At 51.2% G+C, this 16,227-nt stretch overlaps 2 protein-coding genes across 3 annotated transcripts in view; one reads left to right on the forward strand and one right to left on the reverse strand.

Annotated features, from left to right (window-relative positions):
* Nucleotides 1-15,294, forward strand: part of CAPN1 (calpain 1) — a 26,240-nt gene extending 10,946 nt beyond the window's left edge. For both annotated transcript variants that reach the window (XM_057726470.1, XM_057726471.1), the window contains exons 11-22: nt 8,560-8,738; nt 9,674-9,685; nt 10,320-10,531; nt 10,656-10,695; nt 11,267-11,332; nt 11,418-11,475; nt 12,241-12,305; nt 12,721-12,789; nt 13,035-13,113; nt 13,731-13,847; nt 14,115-14,173; nt 14,504-15,294. In XM_057726470.1, coding sequence (XP_057582453.1) covers nt 8,560-8,738; nt 9,674-9,685; nt 10,320-10,531; nt 10,656-10,695; nt 11,267-11,332; nt 11,418-11,475; nt 12,241-12,305; nt 12,721-12,789; nt 13,035-13,113; nt 13,731-13,847; nt 14,115-14,173; nt 14,504-14,530 — 983 coding nt within the window. In that variant the 3' untranslated portion in view covers nt 14,531-15,294. The remainder of the gene's footprint in view (nt 1-8,559; nt 8,739-9,673; nt 9,686-10,319; nt 10,532-10,655; nt 10,696-11,266; nt 11,333-11,417; nt 11,476-12,240; nt 12,306-12,720; nt 12,790-13,034; nt 13,114-13,730; nt 13,848-14,114; nt 14,174-14,503) is intronic.
* On the reverse strand, nt 475-1,139 carry LOC130847992 (arginase-2, mitochondrial-like; the record flags this gene model as incomplete). The annotated part of the gene is made up of 1 exon (XM_057725775.1): nt 475-1,139. A coding segment is annotated over exon 1 (615 nt), but the record flags the coding sequence as incomplete, so codon positions are not given.
* Nucleotides 15,295-16,227: the final 933 nt, after the last annotated feature.

Below are 16,227 nucleotides of genomic sequence, written 5' to 3' on the forward strand. Positions count from 1 at the left end.
GCATACTGCCTATGGCTTTTTCTAGAAGTTTTATGGTTTCAGGTCTTACCTTTAAATCTTTAATCCATTTTGAGTTTAATCTTTGTATATGGTGTGAGAAAGTAGTCAAGTTTCATTTTTTTGCATGTAGCTGTCCAGATTTCCGACATCATTTATTGAAGAGGCTGTCTTTTCCCCCATTGTGTATTCTTGACTCCTTTGTCATAGATTAATTGCCCACATAAGTGTGGGTTCATTTCTGGGCTCTCTGTTCTATCCCATTGATCTATGTGTCTGTTTTTGTACCAGTACCATACTGTTTGATTACTATAGCTTTGTAGTGTAGTTTGAAGTCAGGGAGTCTGATACCTCCAGTTTTGTTCTTTGTTTTAGCTAGTTAAGATCTTTTGTGTTTCCATAGACGTCTTAGAATTCTAGTTCTAGTCCTGTGAAACATCCATTGGTTTTTTTTTTTTTTTTTTTTCTTTTTTTAAATTCAGGAGGGTCCACATCTCTTAGTCCAATATATACGATACTTGGGGAAGAGATACAAGGTTTGATCCAGGAAAATCCTGGGAGCTGTGGTACCTTGTCCTGTAGTTCTCTGAGGAGAAATGAAACTGGCTGTCCATGGAGATTTCCAGATGAAGTGGTGAGGGGTGTATTGATGTCAGCATGAGCATCAACCCAGATCACACAAAGGTCTGGGCAGTGCCGGGCATGGCCACTAATGGTACCAATTGCCAGGCTGTGGTCTCCTCCCACTGTGACACAGCTGTAGCCACCTGACATGGCTCTACTAACCACCTCCGCTAGTTCCTGGTTGGCAAGGCCCACTGAGCGAGGATTCACTATCAAGTTGTTATAGAGATCATCTTTAGGAACTGGAGTAAAACTCAAATCTCCGAAGTCTTTAAGGTGGCAGCCCAAATCCGAGAGCCTTCTCATCAAGCCAGCTTCTCTTATAGCAGCCGGACCATATTCCACTCCTTTCCTTTTCTGTCCCCGAGAGAATGGGGCTCCAATGACAGCCACGGAGTGGACGGACTTCTTTGGGACGGAGCGCACTTGCGTCCGGAGGAGACGCGAGAGGCTGCTCCTCAGAGACATGATGGGCAGCGCAGGACGTAGCCGAGCGAGACGCTGCTCCGTGCGGCTCGCCGCTTCTCCATTGGTGTTTTGATAGAGATTTCATTGAATCTGTAGATTGCCTTGGGTAGTATGGTCATTTTAATAATATTAATTCTTCCAATCCATGAGCATGGGTATATCTTTCCATTTGTTTGTGTCTTCAGTTTCTTTCATCAGTGTCTTATAGTTTTCCAAGTACAGGCCTTTTACCTCCTTAGTTAGATTTATTCCTAGGTATTTTTTTTTTTGATGCATTGTAATTTTATGACTTCTTAAATTAGATGCTTATTTCATTTTTTTTTCTTTGTATGCGCATAAAATGATAAATTTCCTTCCAGGTGTACCTTCGAGTTACGTAATTTTAAAATGTAATGCTTTTAAGAATTGTAATATAATTCACACACCATAAAATTCACACTTTTAATGTGTACAATTTAGTCGTTTTTAGTATATTCACGATATTGTATAATCATCACCATTACCTAACTCTGGAACATTTTCAGTGCCCACAAAAGAAACCCTGTGTCCATTAGCAGTCGCTCCCTATCCCCCTCATCCCTAGCCCCTGGCAAACACCAATCCGATTTTGTATTTATAGGTTTGCCTGTTCTGGACATTTCCTATAAAGGGAATCATGCAACATGTGGCCTTTTGGGCCTGGCTTTTGCCCCTTAGCATTGTGTCTTCAGAGTTCATCCATGTTGTAGCATGGTCAGTATGTCATTTCATTTGTAGGGCTCAGTAATATTCCATGATATGGATATACCACCTTTTGTTTATTTATTCCTGAGTTGATGAATTGTTTCCAGTTTGGGGCTATTATAAGTAATGCTGCTGTGAACATTTTTTTTTATATAAATTTATTTATTTATTGGATTTATTTTTTTATTGGCTGTGTTGGGTCTGCGTTGCTACACGTGGGCTTTCTCTAGTTGCTGCGAGTGGGGGCTACTCTTCATTGTGGTGCGTAGGCTCCTCATTGTGGTGGCTTCTCTTGTTGCGGAGCACAGGCTCTAGGCACATGGGCTTCAGTAGTTGTGGCACGTGGGCTCAATAGTTATGGCTCACGGGCCCTAGAGCACAGGCTCAACAATTGTGGCACACTGTCTTTGTTGCTCCGCGGCATGGGTATCTTCCTGGGGCAGAACTGGAACCTGTGTCCCCTGCATTGGCAGGCAGATTCTTACCCACTACTCCACACATGGGAAGTCCCCTGCTGTGAACATTTATGTACATGTGTTTGTATGAGCATATGTTCTCTTGGGTCTATAAGTAGGAGTGAAATTTTTAGGTTGTATGGTAACTCCATGTTTAACTTTTTGACAGACTGTGAACTGCTTTCCAAAGTGGAAGCACTGTTTTATGTTCCTCCTAGCAACATATGAGGGTTCAAATTTCTCCACATCCTCATTAACACTTTTTTTTTTAATATGCTTGGACTCCATCCTTCCTCTGCCTTCCCATTATCACCACATTGATGAGATTCTTTTTTTTTTTAAATTAATTAGTTTATTTATTGGCTGTGTTGGGTCTTCATTGCTGTGCATGGGCTTTCTCTCGTTGTGACTACTGGGGGCTACTCTTTGTTGCAGTGCGCAGGCTTCTCATTGCAGTGGCTTCTCTTGTTGCAGAGTGTGGGCTTCAGTAGTTGTGGCACTCTGGCTCAATAGCTATGGCTCACAGGCTCTACAGCACAGCCTCAGTAGTTGTGGTGCACAGGCTTAGTGGCTCCATGGCATGTGGGATCTTCCCAGATCAGGGATCGAACCTGTGTCCCCTGCATTGGCAGGCAGATTTTTAACCACCAGGGAAGTCCCTTGGTAGTGTTTTTGAAACACAGAAGTTTTAATTTTGATGATGCCCAATTTTCTATTTTTTCTTTTGTTGCTTATGCTTTTTGGTATCATATCTAAGAATCCGTTGCCAAATCCAGGGTCATTTACCTTTGTGTTTTCTTCTGAGAGCATTATGATTTTAGCTCTTATATTTAGGTTGTAGATCCATTTTGAGTTAATTTTTGTTTATGGTGTGAAATAGGTGCCCAACTTAGTTCTTTTGCTTGTGGAAATCCAGCTCTCCTAGCATCATTTGTTGAAAAGACTATTCTTTCCTCATTGAATGGTCTTGGCACCCATGTCAAAAATCAATTGGCCATTTATGTAAGGGTTTACTTTTGGACTCTCAGTTCTATTCTTTTAGTCTGTATATTTTTATTCCACTATCAGATTGTTTTATTGTAGCTTTGTAGTAAGTTTTGAAATCAGGAAGCATGAGTCTTCCAACTTTGTTCTTTTTCAAGATTGTTTTGGCTTCTGAGCCCCTTACAATTCCATATGAATTTGAGGATCTGTTTTTCATTTCTGTGGGGAAAGGTTGTTGGAATTTTGATAAGGATTGCATTGAATCTGCAGATCACTTGGGTATTATTGGCATCTTAATAATATTAAGTCTTCTAGTCCATGAACATGAGATGTCTTTTGACTTTCCTATGTCTTCTGTAATTTGTTTCAGCAATGTTTTGTAATTTTCAGTGTACGAGACGTTCAACTCCTTGGTTAAATTTATTCCTAGATATTTTATAGTTTTGGGTGCTGTTATAAATTGTTTGCTTGATTTCCTTTTTGGATTTTTTTCATTGTTGTTGTGTAGAAACACAACTGATTTTTGTGTCCTGATGTAGTCTGCAAGTTCACTGAATTTGTTATTAATGCTAAACTTTCTTGTGGATTCTTCAGGTTTTTCTATATGCAACATCATGTTGTTTGCAAGTGGAGATAGTTTTCTTCTTCCTTTTCAATTTATTTTATTTTATTATTTATTTTATTGGCTGTGTTGAGTCTTTTTTGCTGTGCACGGGCTTTCTTTTAGTTGCGGTGAGTGGGGGCTACTCTTCGTTGTGGTGCATGGGCTCCTCATTGCTGTGGCTTCTCTTGTTACGGAGCACGGGCTCTAGGTGCTTGAGCTTTAGTAGTTGCAGCACATGGCCTCAATAGTGTGGCGCATGGGCTTAGTTGCTCCACAGCATGTGGGATCTTCCTGGAGCAGAGATCGAACCCGTGTCCCCTGCATTGGCAGGCGGATTCTTAACCATTGTGCCACCTAGGAAGCCCAATTCCTTTTCAATTTAGATACTTTCTTATTTCTTGACTAACTGCTCTAGCTAGAACTTCCAGTACAATGTTGAATAGTAGTGGTGTAAGTGGACATCTTGTTCTTATTCTTGTTTTTTGTTTTTAATTTTATTTTCGTTTTTGGCTGTGTTGGGTCCTTGATGCTGCACACGGGCTTTCTCTAGTTGTGGTGAGTGGGGGCTACTCTTTGTTGCAGTGCATGGGTGTCTCATTGTGGTGGCTTCTCTCGTGGAGCATGGGCTCTAAATGTGTGGGCTTCAGTAGTTGTGGCGCATGGGCTCAGTAGTTGTGGCACACGGGCTTAGTTGCTTTGTGGCATGTGGGATCTTCGTGGACCAGGGCTTGAACCTGTGTCCCCTGCATTGGCAGGCAGATTCTTAACCACTGCGACACAGTCCTGGGCATCTTGTTCTTGATCTTGGGGGGAAAGCTTTCATTTTTTTTTCACCACTGAGTATGATATTACTGTGGGTTTTCCATAAATGCCCTTTATCATGTTGAGGAAGTTTCCTTTTATTCCTAAATTTATGATGTTTTTATCATGAATTTGTATTGGATTTTGTAAAGAGCCTTTTTGGTGTCAATTGAGATGGTCCTGTGTTTTTTTCCCTTTGTCCTATTAACATGATGTATTACATTGCTTGATTTTCTTATGTTGAACTATTCTTGCATTCCCGGGATAAATCCCATTTCATAGTATGTAATCTTTTAAATATACTGTTGGATTTGATTTGCTAGTATTTTGTTGAGGGTTTTTATACTGATATTCATAAGTGATACTAGTCTGTAATTTTATTTTCTTATGATGTTTTTATCTGGCTTTGGTATCAAGGTAATGTTGGCCTCATAAAATGAGTTAATCACAAAGAAATAGTAATGTAAATGAGAAATCACACAGAATAGTAATTAAAACAATGTGTACCTATATTAAAAAAGAAAGAACTCAAAACAATAACCTTAATTTTCCACCTTAAGAAACTATTAAATGGGCAAACTAAACCCAAAGCAAGCAGAAGAAAGCCAAATAAATGAAATAGAGAAACCATCGAGAAAAATCAATGAAACCAACAGATGGTTCTTTGAAAAGCTCAGCAAAAGTGGCAAACCTTTAGCCAAACTGAACAAGAAAAAAGACAGAAGACTCAAATTACTAGAATCAGGAATTAAAGAGAGAACAGCACTACCAACCCAACAGAAATAATTGCATTATAAGAAAATACTGTGAACCATTGTATGGCAACAAATTAGATAACCTAGATGGAACTGACAAATTCCTAGAAGGAAACAAACTACCAAAATTGACTCAAGAAAAATAGAAAATCTGAATAGACCTGTAACAGTTAAGAGATTGAATCAATAATCAAACCTCTCAGTTATAACCTCCAAGTTATTATTTTATTGTTGATTTTGTTGTTTTTAAAATTTTATTTACTTATTTATTTTTAATTATTTATTTATTTATTTATTTGCCTGTGTTGGGTTTTTGTTGCTGCGTGCGGGCTTTCTCTAGTTGTGGTGAGCGAGGGCTACTCTTCATTGTGGTGTGCAGGCTTCTTGTTGCGGTGGCTTCTCTTGTTGTGGAGCATGGACTTTAGGTGTGTGGGCTTCAGTAGTTGCAGCACATGGGCTCAATGGTTGTGGCTCTCGGGCTCTCGAGCACAGGCTCAGTAGTTGTGGCACACAGGCTTAGTTGCTCTGTGGCATGTGGAATCTCCCCGGCCCAGGGATCAAACCGTGTCCCCTGCATTGACAGGTGGATTCTTAACCACTGCGCCATCAGGGAAGTCCAATGGCTGTTTTTCTAATCTGCTCATTCTTGCTTATATATTCAAGCTTCTCATTTATTTCTTTAAGTGTAGTAAGCCTAGTCTTTCATAATCTTTGATAATTTCAGTACCTGAAGTCTTGGTGCATTGTTTTTCGCCCAGTGTGGCTGTTAGTTCTAAACCTTCTGAGGTTTTTGGCTTATTTGACCTAGAAGTTTATCTGTGGGACTTCTTTGAGTTCTTGGATGAAGTTAAGTTCCTCAAGTGTTTCTGCCAGTCACCTGGGATACTCCCAACCCACAAGTCTTAAAAATAAATTTTCTTCTTTTTCCTTAAGGTTTTTTTGACCTCACAGGAAGCATTAATTAAAACTGCAAGCCCATGAGAAGGCTGGCTTGTGGTTATAAATTCTCCGAGAATGTTTTCCTTCCTCCCAGTGGTTTTATCTTTCTTTCACACTTACGCTGCTGGCATTCCTCACGGGGCTTTCAGTTTTATGGCTGGGATCTCCTACTGGACTTTATCTCCTTCCCCTGTGCCCAGGACTTAAGGTCTCTAGGAGTCCACAGAAGTCCTTTGGCATCATTTACCTGTCATGGCTCCCAGTTTCCATTTTTTCACACAGCTCTATTGAGATATAATTCACATACCATATAATTCACCGATTTACAGTGTAAAATCCAGTGTGGCCTCTACTGTATTCACAGTTATGCACCCATTATCACATCAATTTTAGAACACTTTTATTACCCCCAAAAGGAACCCTGCACCCCCTGGCTGTTACTCCCAAGCCTCTCCTTCCCTTCATCTCCAGGCTACCACTAATCTTTCTGTCTCTATGGATTTGCTTGTTGCAGACAGTAATTTAATATAAATAGAATCATACAACACGTGGTCCTTTGTAACTGGCTTCTTTCACTTAGCAGAATGACTTCAAGGTTCATCCATGTTATACAGCATCTGTCACTGCTCCATTCCTTTTAATTGCTGAATGATACTCCATTGTGTGATTATATCACCTTTTGTTTAAATTGGGTTGTTTCTACCATTTGGCAGTTATAAATAATGCTACTTTGAACAGTCACATACAAGTTTTTGTGTGGATGTATGTTGTCCTTAATCTTGGAGAGATATATACATACACCCCCCCCCACCAGGAGTGGAATCACAGGGTCATATGATAATTCTATGTTTAACCATTTGAGGAACTGCCGGACTGATATGCAGAGTAGTTGTACCATTTAACCTTCCTACCAGCTCTGTGTGAGGTTCTGATTTCTGCACATCCTCGCTTATCTACCTTTTTGATTAATGTTAATTTTGTATGTGGGGAGGGGGGATGCTGGACTTATTGGTGCCTTTAAAAAGAAGTTTTGCTGGGCTTCCCTGGTGGTCCAGTGGGTAAGACTCCAAGCTCCCAATGTAGGGGGCTCAGGTTCCATCCCTGGTGGGGGAACTAGATCCTGCGTGCATGCCACAAGTAAGACCCAGTGGAGCCCAAATAAATAAAATAAATATTAAAAAAAAAAGACGAAGACGTTTTGCATATTATCCAGCACTTTGTTGTTTTAGTCAGGAGGATTATTCAGGGAGCTGAGTGACTAAACTCCTAGAAATGCAAGTCCCCCTCAGCCCTTGCAGCTCAGTGGCCTCCTCTCAGACTGTGCTTTCTCTCACCCTCTTCTAAGTCACTGTCCACACAGCAGCCACCTTCTAAAATCCTAATCCAGGCATGCCCCTCCCAGTGCAAACCTGCCAGGGGTCCTTTCGCTCTTTGATTCAATCCACACTTCTTACCACTGACCCTCCTTCCGCCAACCTCTGCCACCTCCCCGGATCCCCTGTGCTCACTGGAGCCCCAGGTGTGGGTGTTTTCTTCTCCCTCTGCCTGGCTCCTGCTTCCCAGGGCTTCCCCTTCAGGTGTCACTTCAAATATCACCTTGAAGATTCCTACCTTGCCCAACTCCAGCTTGCTTTCTTTTTCTTTTCTTTAGAGAGTAACTATTTATTTATTTATTGGCTGCATTGGGTCTTTGTTGCTGTGCGTGGGCTCTCTCTATTTGCGGCCAGTGGGGGCTACTCTTCCGTAGTGGTGTGCAGGCTCTAGGGACCGCAGGCTTCAGTAGCTGTGGCACATGGACTCAGTAGTTGTGGCTCTCTGGTTCTAGAGCACAGGCTCAGTAGTTGTGGCACACAGGCTTAGCTATTCCACGGCATGTGGGATCTTCCCGGAGCAGGGATCGAACTCATGTCCCCTTCATTGGCAGGTGGATTGTTAACCACTTTGCCACCAGGAAAGTCCCCCGTTTGCTTTCTTTGTAATTGTTCCATTAACTAACCTGACTTGCTTATGCTTTGCCTCCTGTTCTGGAATGTGAGCTCACGAGGGCAGGGACCTTGTGTGTTCCCGCTGCACGTCTGTCACTTGGCACATGGCAGACACAGTAATATTTGTTGAATGAATGAGTGAATGAATGAAAACACGGGGGAGGGAAGGCTCGGTGGGGGCTGCTCCGCTTCTCCTCTGATCCCTGCCTCCCTACCTCCTGCAGCCACTTTCTGGGTGAACCCGCAGTTCAAGATCCGGCTGGAGGAGACGGATGACCCGGACGACAGCTACGGGGGTCGCGAGTCAGGCTGCAGCTTCCTGCTGGCCCTCATGCAGAAGCACCGCCGTCGTGAGCGCCGATTTGGCCGCGACATGGAGACCATAGGCTTCGCTGTCTACGAGGTGAGTGAGCGGGCGGGTGGCCCAGAACCAGGCGGAGAAAGCAGCCTCCCGGCGAGCTCCGCCAGGGGGCACCAGAGGACACGGCCGCACCCGCCAGTGCTGACCCTCCGGGGGCCCGTCACACCCCTGCGGCGCAGCCCTACACCCAGCCGTCGGGAGACACCCGCTGAGGTCCTCCGCCAGGATTGGGGCACCCAGGGGCCTAAAATTCATCCCGTGAGGCGGGTGGAGGGTGAGGAAGATGTTTAGCTAGGAGAGGGGAAGATTCGGGGATTCTCCCCCACTGTTAGAGGCTGGAAGGCTGCTCTTGGGCAGAGGGATCTGGCTCAGCTGACACCTGGGAGAAGGACTTCAGCTCACTTTCAGAAAGAAGTGGGCACATGGTCTGTCCTGGAGGAGTAATGAGCTCCCTGTCTTGGAACTATGTAAGCAGAGGCTGGCCATGGAGGGCCCTGCTTCACGCACTGTATTAAAGACAGAAACTTCTGGATCTCCCTGGTGGGAGTAAAGGACAGTCACAGCCTCAGTCCAGGCCCACAGGCCCCGGCAGCCGATTGGTGTGGACCTCTGATGTCCCTGGGCTGGAGGACTTCGTAGTTGGCTGCCTGGGGGGACAGCCCTGGAGGCTCTGGTTCAGAGCTGAGGTGCAGGGCATTCCAGGGACAAAGAGGGCCCTGCCTGGGCCTCCCTCCTGGGGTCCTGGGGTCCCTCTCTGGCATGAAGACAGGCCTGGGTTAACACTGGCCCCCATCCAGGACCTTGTCTCCTGGTCTCCTCATCCTGTCCTTCACATCTCAAGAACTCAGAGCCCCACTGTAGCTCAGTAAAAGTTCTTAAAAAAAAAAAAAAGAACTCAGAGCTGCTGCCCAGCACACACCACAGCCCCTGCCCCTGGACCAAGCAAGCATCTCTAACTTCCCTCATCTCTCTGGCAGGTCCCTCCGGAGGTAGGTGTGGCATCTGACTCACCTGGATTTACACAGCCTTGAACACACATGGCCCGATGGTGCCCAGAGGGAGCAGGACGGCAGCAAGCCCACACATAGAGAGCTAAGAAGCCACATCGTTTGGGGCTGACGCAGTGCCCACAGTTCAGTGGGCAGAGCAAACATTGTCCTCCTGGGGATCAGAGCAGGTCATAAGTAAGGGAGCTGGACTTGAACCCTGGCCCTCAGAGCCCCACCCGCCACCCATGAGGCTCTTCCTGTCTCACTGTTTACACTGAGGCCATCTGGGGCACTGGTTAGGAGCAGGGCGGCGAGTGGGCTGAGTGTTCTGTACCCTTGGACAAGTTTCTTAGGCTTTAAGCCTTGGCGTCAGTGTCTATAAAATGAATTGTCATGAGTGTTAAGCGAGGTGACATGTGAGAGGGTCCTGCGGTGTATGACACGGGGAAGCTCCAGGTAAAGAGAAGGAGAGTTATTTCATGGCGTCGTGGTGTCTCCTCTCCTCCAGCCTGTGCAGCAGGCAGGGCTGTTACCCCCAGCTTATAGAGGAGGCTGGGTCGGGGTCTGCGGGCAGCTCCTACGGGGGGGCTGAGCCGGCAGCTGCAGCCCCTGCTCCCTTCTTCCCTCCTGCCAGCTGGCGGGCCAGCCAGCCGTGCACCTCAAGCGGGATTTCTTCCTGTCCAACGCGTCTCGGGCCCGATCCGAGCAGTTCATCAACCTGCGGGAGGTGAGCACCCGCTTCCGCCTGCCCCCCGGGGAGTATGTGGTGGTGCCGTCCACCTTCGAGCCCAACAAGGAGGGCGACTTTGTGCTGCGTTTCTTCTCCGAGAAGAGTGCCGGGACCCAGTGAGTAGAAGGCCTCCTCCCGCCTCTCTCTCCCCTCCCCTCCCTGCCACGCCCCTCCTGGCCCACCCCCCCCCCCCCCCCCCCCCACCACTGACTGGCCTCTCTGTCTCCCCATCCTCTGCAGAGAGCTGGATGAACAGGTCCAGGCCAATCTCCCCGACGAGGTAGGTACCCTGCCCCCACCAGCCCCCCTCCTCCTCTCCCTCACTCTGGGTGTGTGATGGGGACCCGGGTGTCCTGTGCCCTGGACTCTGGCCGGAGCCGTAAGAGTAATACTAACCCCTCACTTGCCCAGCACTTTACAGTTTGCAAAGGACTTTGTGATAATAATGGCGCAGGGTCCCTGAGTTCTTGCTCTCTGCTGGGTCTGCGCTGAGCTCTTTACCTGGGTCGTCCCATTTCCTCCATAACGGCTGTGTCAGGGTGCTGTCACCATCTCCCCTCTCAGTGGGAAACTCAAGAGAGGTTAAGGAACTTGCCGAAGGTCGTGCAGCTGGGAATCAAAGCCTCACTGTTCACCACTGAGCTGAACTTCACCCTCTGCATTTAGGTCATAAGAGTCCCAGACAGGAATAGCGTAGGGGCTGGGTTCCCATTTCACAGATGAGAAGAGTGAGGCTCAAAGCTGAAGTGACACATAGCTGATGAGTGCTCCCAGCCCTGCCTCCAGCTGCTGCCTGTGCAGGGGCCGGGCTGGAGCGCCCCTGACCTGCGCTCCCCCACTTCTCCATCCAGCAAGTGCTCTCAGAAGAGGAGATCGATGAGAACTTCAAAGCCCTCTTCAGACAACTGGCAGGGGAGGTAGGCTGGGCGTGGTGGGCGGGTGCTCAGGGCACCGAGGGGCAGCCTTTCCCCAGGCCGGGCGCCATCCTCCCTCTTCCCCCAGGACATGGAGATCAGCGTCAAGGAGCTGAGGACCATCCTCAACAGGATCATCAGCAAACGTGAGCGCCCCGAGCGGCTGCCCCCCACCCTGGGTCCTGCCCCCACCCCCGGTTCCTCCAGACTCCAGAATCTAGGCTTCTGCTCCCACCCGGGGCTGCACCCAACCCCTTGGTCTTCATGGGCGGGGCACCCTCCACTGCCTTTCTGAACCCTGCTTGCCCCTCTTTCCCCCCCAAATTCCTCACGCCGTCTTGCTGGACCCCGTTCTCCAAGCCTGAGCACTGTGCCCTGGTGTGCTGAGATGTGTAGCCAGCTGACAGGACCTTAGGGCCAGTGTGTGGGCCCCCCTTCCTCCCAGAAGGCAGGTGGCCGGCTTCACTCCCCAGTGTGCAAAACTGAAGGCAGCCGCCCTTCAACCGTCCCTTTGCCCCTGTCTCTGACCTCTGACCTCCGACCTCAGCCCCCGCTGTTCCCTCAGCTCAGAACCCCTCTCCTGCTCTTCTCACCCTTCTCACTGGGGCCTGCAGCAAACCCCACCCCTGCCGTCACCACCTTTGCTGCATGTTTCTACTGCGTTCCTTTCACTTCTATTTAGCACGGGTCCTTTTTACTGGTGGGGTTGACGTGGCTGTGGAGACACTGGCTTGACTGCTAAGATACTTTAAACTCTTTTTTTTGATGATAAAAACAGTCTTCCCCACTTGCTCGGCTAGATTTTACACACCAGGGGACAGGAATGGTGCCTCCCTGACGCCTGTCCCACCAGTGTGCCCAGCACGGGGAAGCTGGCTGGGCTGAGGTGTTGGGGCTGGTTTTTCTTGCAGATAAAGACCTGCGGACCAGCGGCTTCAGCCTGGAGTCCTGCCGCAGCATGGTGAACCTTATGGACGTATCCTCCCTTTGCTTTTGCCTCCTGAGCAGGGCTTTGGGTTGGAATGTAGGTGTGGGAAGGGCACGGGTGACCCGTCCCAGGAGCAGAGTAGAGAAAGGGACAAGTGTGGACAGACCAGTTCCTTCCTGGCACCTTCCCGTTGATTGGGAGGGGGAAACTGAGGCACAGGCCTGTGTCAAGTGAGAGGGGGCGCAGGGCCTTGTCTGCAGGTGACCCCAAAGCTGGCACTCTTTGCCCCTCCCAGCCACCCTGATTCAGGCCTGGCCCCGGGCAGGCGGTGGTACAGGAGCTCCTGCCACTCCTCCCCTCCCCCTGCCGTCTTGCACTCCTCGGCCAGTCTCCCCTCTCCCCGGTGCTCACTCACCCGGTGCCTGCTCGAAGCTGTGGAGTTTTCTCCTTGACGGCCTCCCAGCGTGATGGCAACGGGAAGCTGGGCCTGGTGGAGTTCAACATCCTGTGGAACCGCATCCGGAATTACCTGGTAGGTGGTCCCTGCTGGCAACGCCCGCCCCCTGTGGGCGGCCAGGCTCCGGCTTCCAGGCAAGCTGTGTGGACTAGGCCCCGGTCCTGGGTCTGCCTCTCTGAGCCCACGTATCCCAGTGGCTGACGCTCTTCTGGCCTCTCCCCTCCACCCTCATCAGCCTGCCCCCCTGGGCGGATGGGAAGGGCTGGGTGCTCAGCCAAGCCCTCACCCTCTGTCACCCCCTCCCCCACCCCCACCCCCAGTCCATCTTCCGGAAGTTTGACCTGGACAAGTCAGGCAGCATGAGTGCCTACGAGATGCGGATGGCCATCGAGTCTGCAGGTGAGGCCTGAGGGCTGGCGGCAGCCGTGGAGCCCCAGGGAGATGGCCCTGGGTCCCTTCCCTGACAGCGCCCTGGGGCAGTGGGCCTCCCACGGCCCCTTGTCACTGGGGGTGATGGCTGTAGTGGGCGAGCGCTCACAGTCAGCTGCTGCCTTCTTCTCCTGGTGACTGCGCCAGGTGCTTCATCAGCATCGCCTGTCGTCCTCGCTGCGGCCTGATGAGGGTAGGGTCTTTCATTATCCCGCTGAGCACAGCGAAAAGTGCCCCTCAGAGAGGGGAAGTGACTGGCCTGAGGCCACACAGCCAGGGAGGAGTGGGGCTGGCCTCCAGAGCCTCCAGTGGGACCGGTGCAGGGCTCGTCCTCACAGTCCCACATCAGGATGAGGCCAGGGCCTTCAGAGCTGTGGAACTGGGCCCCGATGGCCAGCGCCTGCTTCCCTGGGGCAGTCCGGGTCCTCGAGCTCCCTCTGGGCCTGCACTTGCCCAGCTCCTGGCCCTGCCCAGGATGTCTTCATGCCCCCGAGCCCTGGGGTCCCCCTGCCCAGCCCCAGTTCCCCTCCCCACCCCCCTCTGGCCCGGCTGCACCTCCTTGGCCCTCACGTGCTCTCCTGGGCCAGGCTTCAAGCTCAACAAGAAGCTGTACGAGCTCATCATCACCCGCTACTCGGAGCCCGACCTGGCGGTGGACTTTGACAACTTCGTGTGCTGCCTGGTGCGGCTGGAGACCATGTTCCGTGAGTGTCCCCATCGGCAACCCCCTCCAGCTCTGGCCCAAACTCGTCCCTGACAAGGGTCTCAGGGAGCTAGGGGTCCAGGTGGGCTGAGTGTCAGGGGATGGCCAGTGGGGAGGGAACTCTGGAGGAGGCAGCAGGAAGAGCTGTTCCCCAGCTGTGGGGGTGGGAGAGCTTGGGCTGCTGTGGGGAGGCGGGAGGTTGGGGGGGAGACTGTCTGAACGTCCCACTGAGTTCTCAGCCCCACCCCATCGTTTCTTGAACACACAGGGTTTTTCAAAACTCTGGACACAGATCTGGATGGAGTCGTGACCTTTGACTTGTTTAAGGTGGGACTCTCCTCTGGTTGGGTTGGGGAAGGCGCTCGGGGGCCCTGGAGTTTTCTTACCCTTCTGGGCTGGATCCTGCAGCCTTAGAGGTGGCCCTGAAGGCTGGCCACCTGTGTCCTGCAAGGACACGGTTGGGTGTCTGGGTTCTGGGAAGGGTGGGCTAGGCCCCTGGAGGCCTGGACAGGAGCCAGCAGCCTGAGCTCCCAGAGGTAGAGGAGGTAAGAGTGGCCTGCTCCCCAGGAAGGTCCCTCTGCCACCTGCCCTGGAGCTGGGAGGCTGGACTTGGGGTTTCTGCACGGCTGACCCCTCTCTCCGCCCTCTGCCCGGCAGTGGTTACAGCTGACCATGTTTGCATGAGGCGGGGGCTAGGGCCCCTTGCTGTGCTCCTCTGCCCTCCTCGTCTGCCAAGCCATGCCTTCCCGCCACGCCACGCCAGCTGCAAGTGCCTTCCTTGGAGCAGGAGGCAGCCTCGTCCTCCTGTCCACTCACCTCCCAGCCGCCACAGTTCATTTGCTCTGGGCAGAGCTGTGTGGCCCTCCCTGCCTGCACCGGCCACAGCCACAGACTCAGATGGACTCCCTCAGCCCCTCCGGTTGCCAAACCAGGAAGGCAGCTTTTGCTAGTTCCTGCCTCAGGATGGGGCTTGGGGGGAGCTGACGGCCCCAGGCCTCCCGACGTCCTGACGTGTCCTCTCCCCTCCCTCCACAGGCCACCCATCCGGCCCACACTCCGCCCCACCCCCGCCTCACCTGCAGACTTTAAACTGTAACCACTAGCCCTGCACAGTCTGCAGTCTAGACGTGCAGAGCCCCCTCCCAGCTGGGGCCTCCTCCCCAGGGCTGGGAACGCCTGTTCCTTCCTGTGCAGAAGCCAGTGCCCCCCACCGCCCCGTGGCCCTCCCAGCCCTGTGTCTGCCCGCTGACCAGGAGCGGCCTGGCCTGGGGGGTGGTCAGGGCTTCCCTCCCGCCTTCCCTTCCTCCTTTTTTATACTGCTGATTTTAAAGGGGATTCTGTGGGACTGATGTACCAGTTATGGGGGTATCAGAGGCACCTGGACGTGGGGTGGGGCGGTCTCATGTTTCCATGCAGAGAAACCCAAATAAAAAAGGAAAAAGCCCCACTTTTGTCTCTGGAGTGTGTTTCTGCCTAAACCTGGTACCCAGGAGGGCACAGCAAGCCTTGTCCTCCTGGGACCACTCAGGACCTCACACCCGCCCCTGCCCTGCCCTCCATCTCCTTCCCCATAGCCCCAGAGGCTTGCTCCTCTGCTGGAGTCCTGGGCATCTGGGAGGGGAGGATGGGGCCCCACTGCAGGGATAGGGCCACACTGCTGAGGCCCCACGTGGCCCTGCTGGTCCTACATGCACCCCTCCTCTGAGCCCTTCCTTTCCTGTGCTTTCTGCCTGTGAGCCTCTGGCTGAAACCCAAACCCCTACTTAGCACGAACCTGACCCCCAGGAAGCGTCCCAGAACACAGAGCCTCCTTTAAGTCTCCTTGAGGGTTGGGGAGGGGAGTTACCCCGGTGACCCGGACACCTGCAGCTTATATAAGCCGCTCCAGCCCCTCTGGCTCTTTTTACCAGAGATAAGGAAAAGAGTAGGTTGAGATGGGGGTAGAGGAGGGGCTGGGACAGTGTGGGGAGGGGTGAGCCACAAACTAGGCAGCACCTGTAGGGCAAAGACTGATGGAGCCCAGGTGGGGGTGGGGGCTGCCCTCGGCCTCCAGGAGCCCCAGGTGGAGCCCCGCGTGGCATACGGTGGGGCATAGGACCTGCAATCTGTGCTTTGCCTTTGGGCGTCCCTGGGCCAGGTCCTGCTGGCCTCAGCATCCTCATCAGTTAGGGCAATGGCGCATCCTTCCTGGAACCCTGGGCTGGTTTGTGAGAGGGGCCAGGTGGAGGGGTGGCAGCCGGTGCACTGGGCCCCACCCTCTTAGTTCTGTGTATTGGGCTTCCCTTGATGAGAAGTTGGAACACGGTGGGTCCAAACGAGCAGAGGCCCTGCCCCCTCCCACACCCCCAGCCTGAGAGCACCTGGGGTGGAGGCAGAGCAGG

Source organism: Hippopotamus amphibius, chromosome 3 (genome assembly GCF_030028045.1).
Source record: "Hippopotamus amphibius kiboko isolate mHipAmp2 chromosome 3, mHipAmp2.hap2, whole genome shotgun sequence".
NCBI lineage: Eukaryota > Metazoa > Chordata > Mammalia > Artiodactyla > Hippopotamidae > Hippopotamus > Hippopotamus amphibius.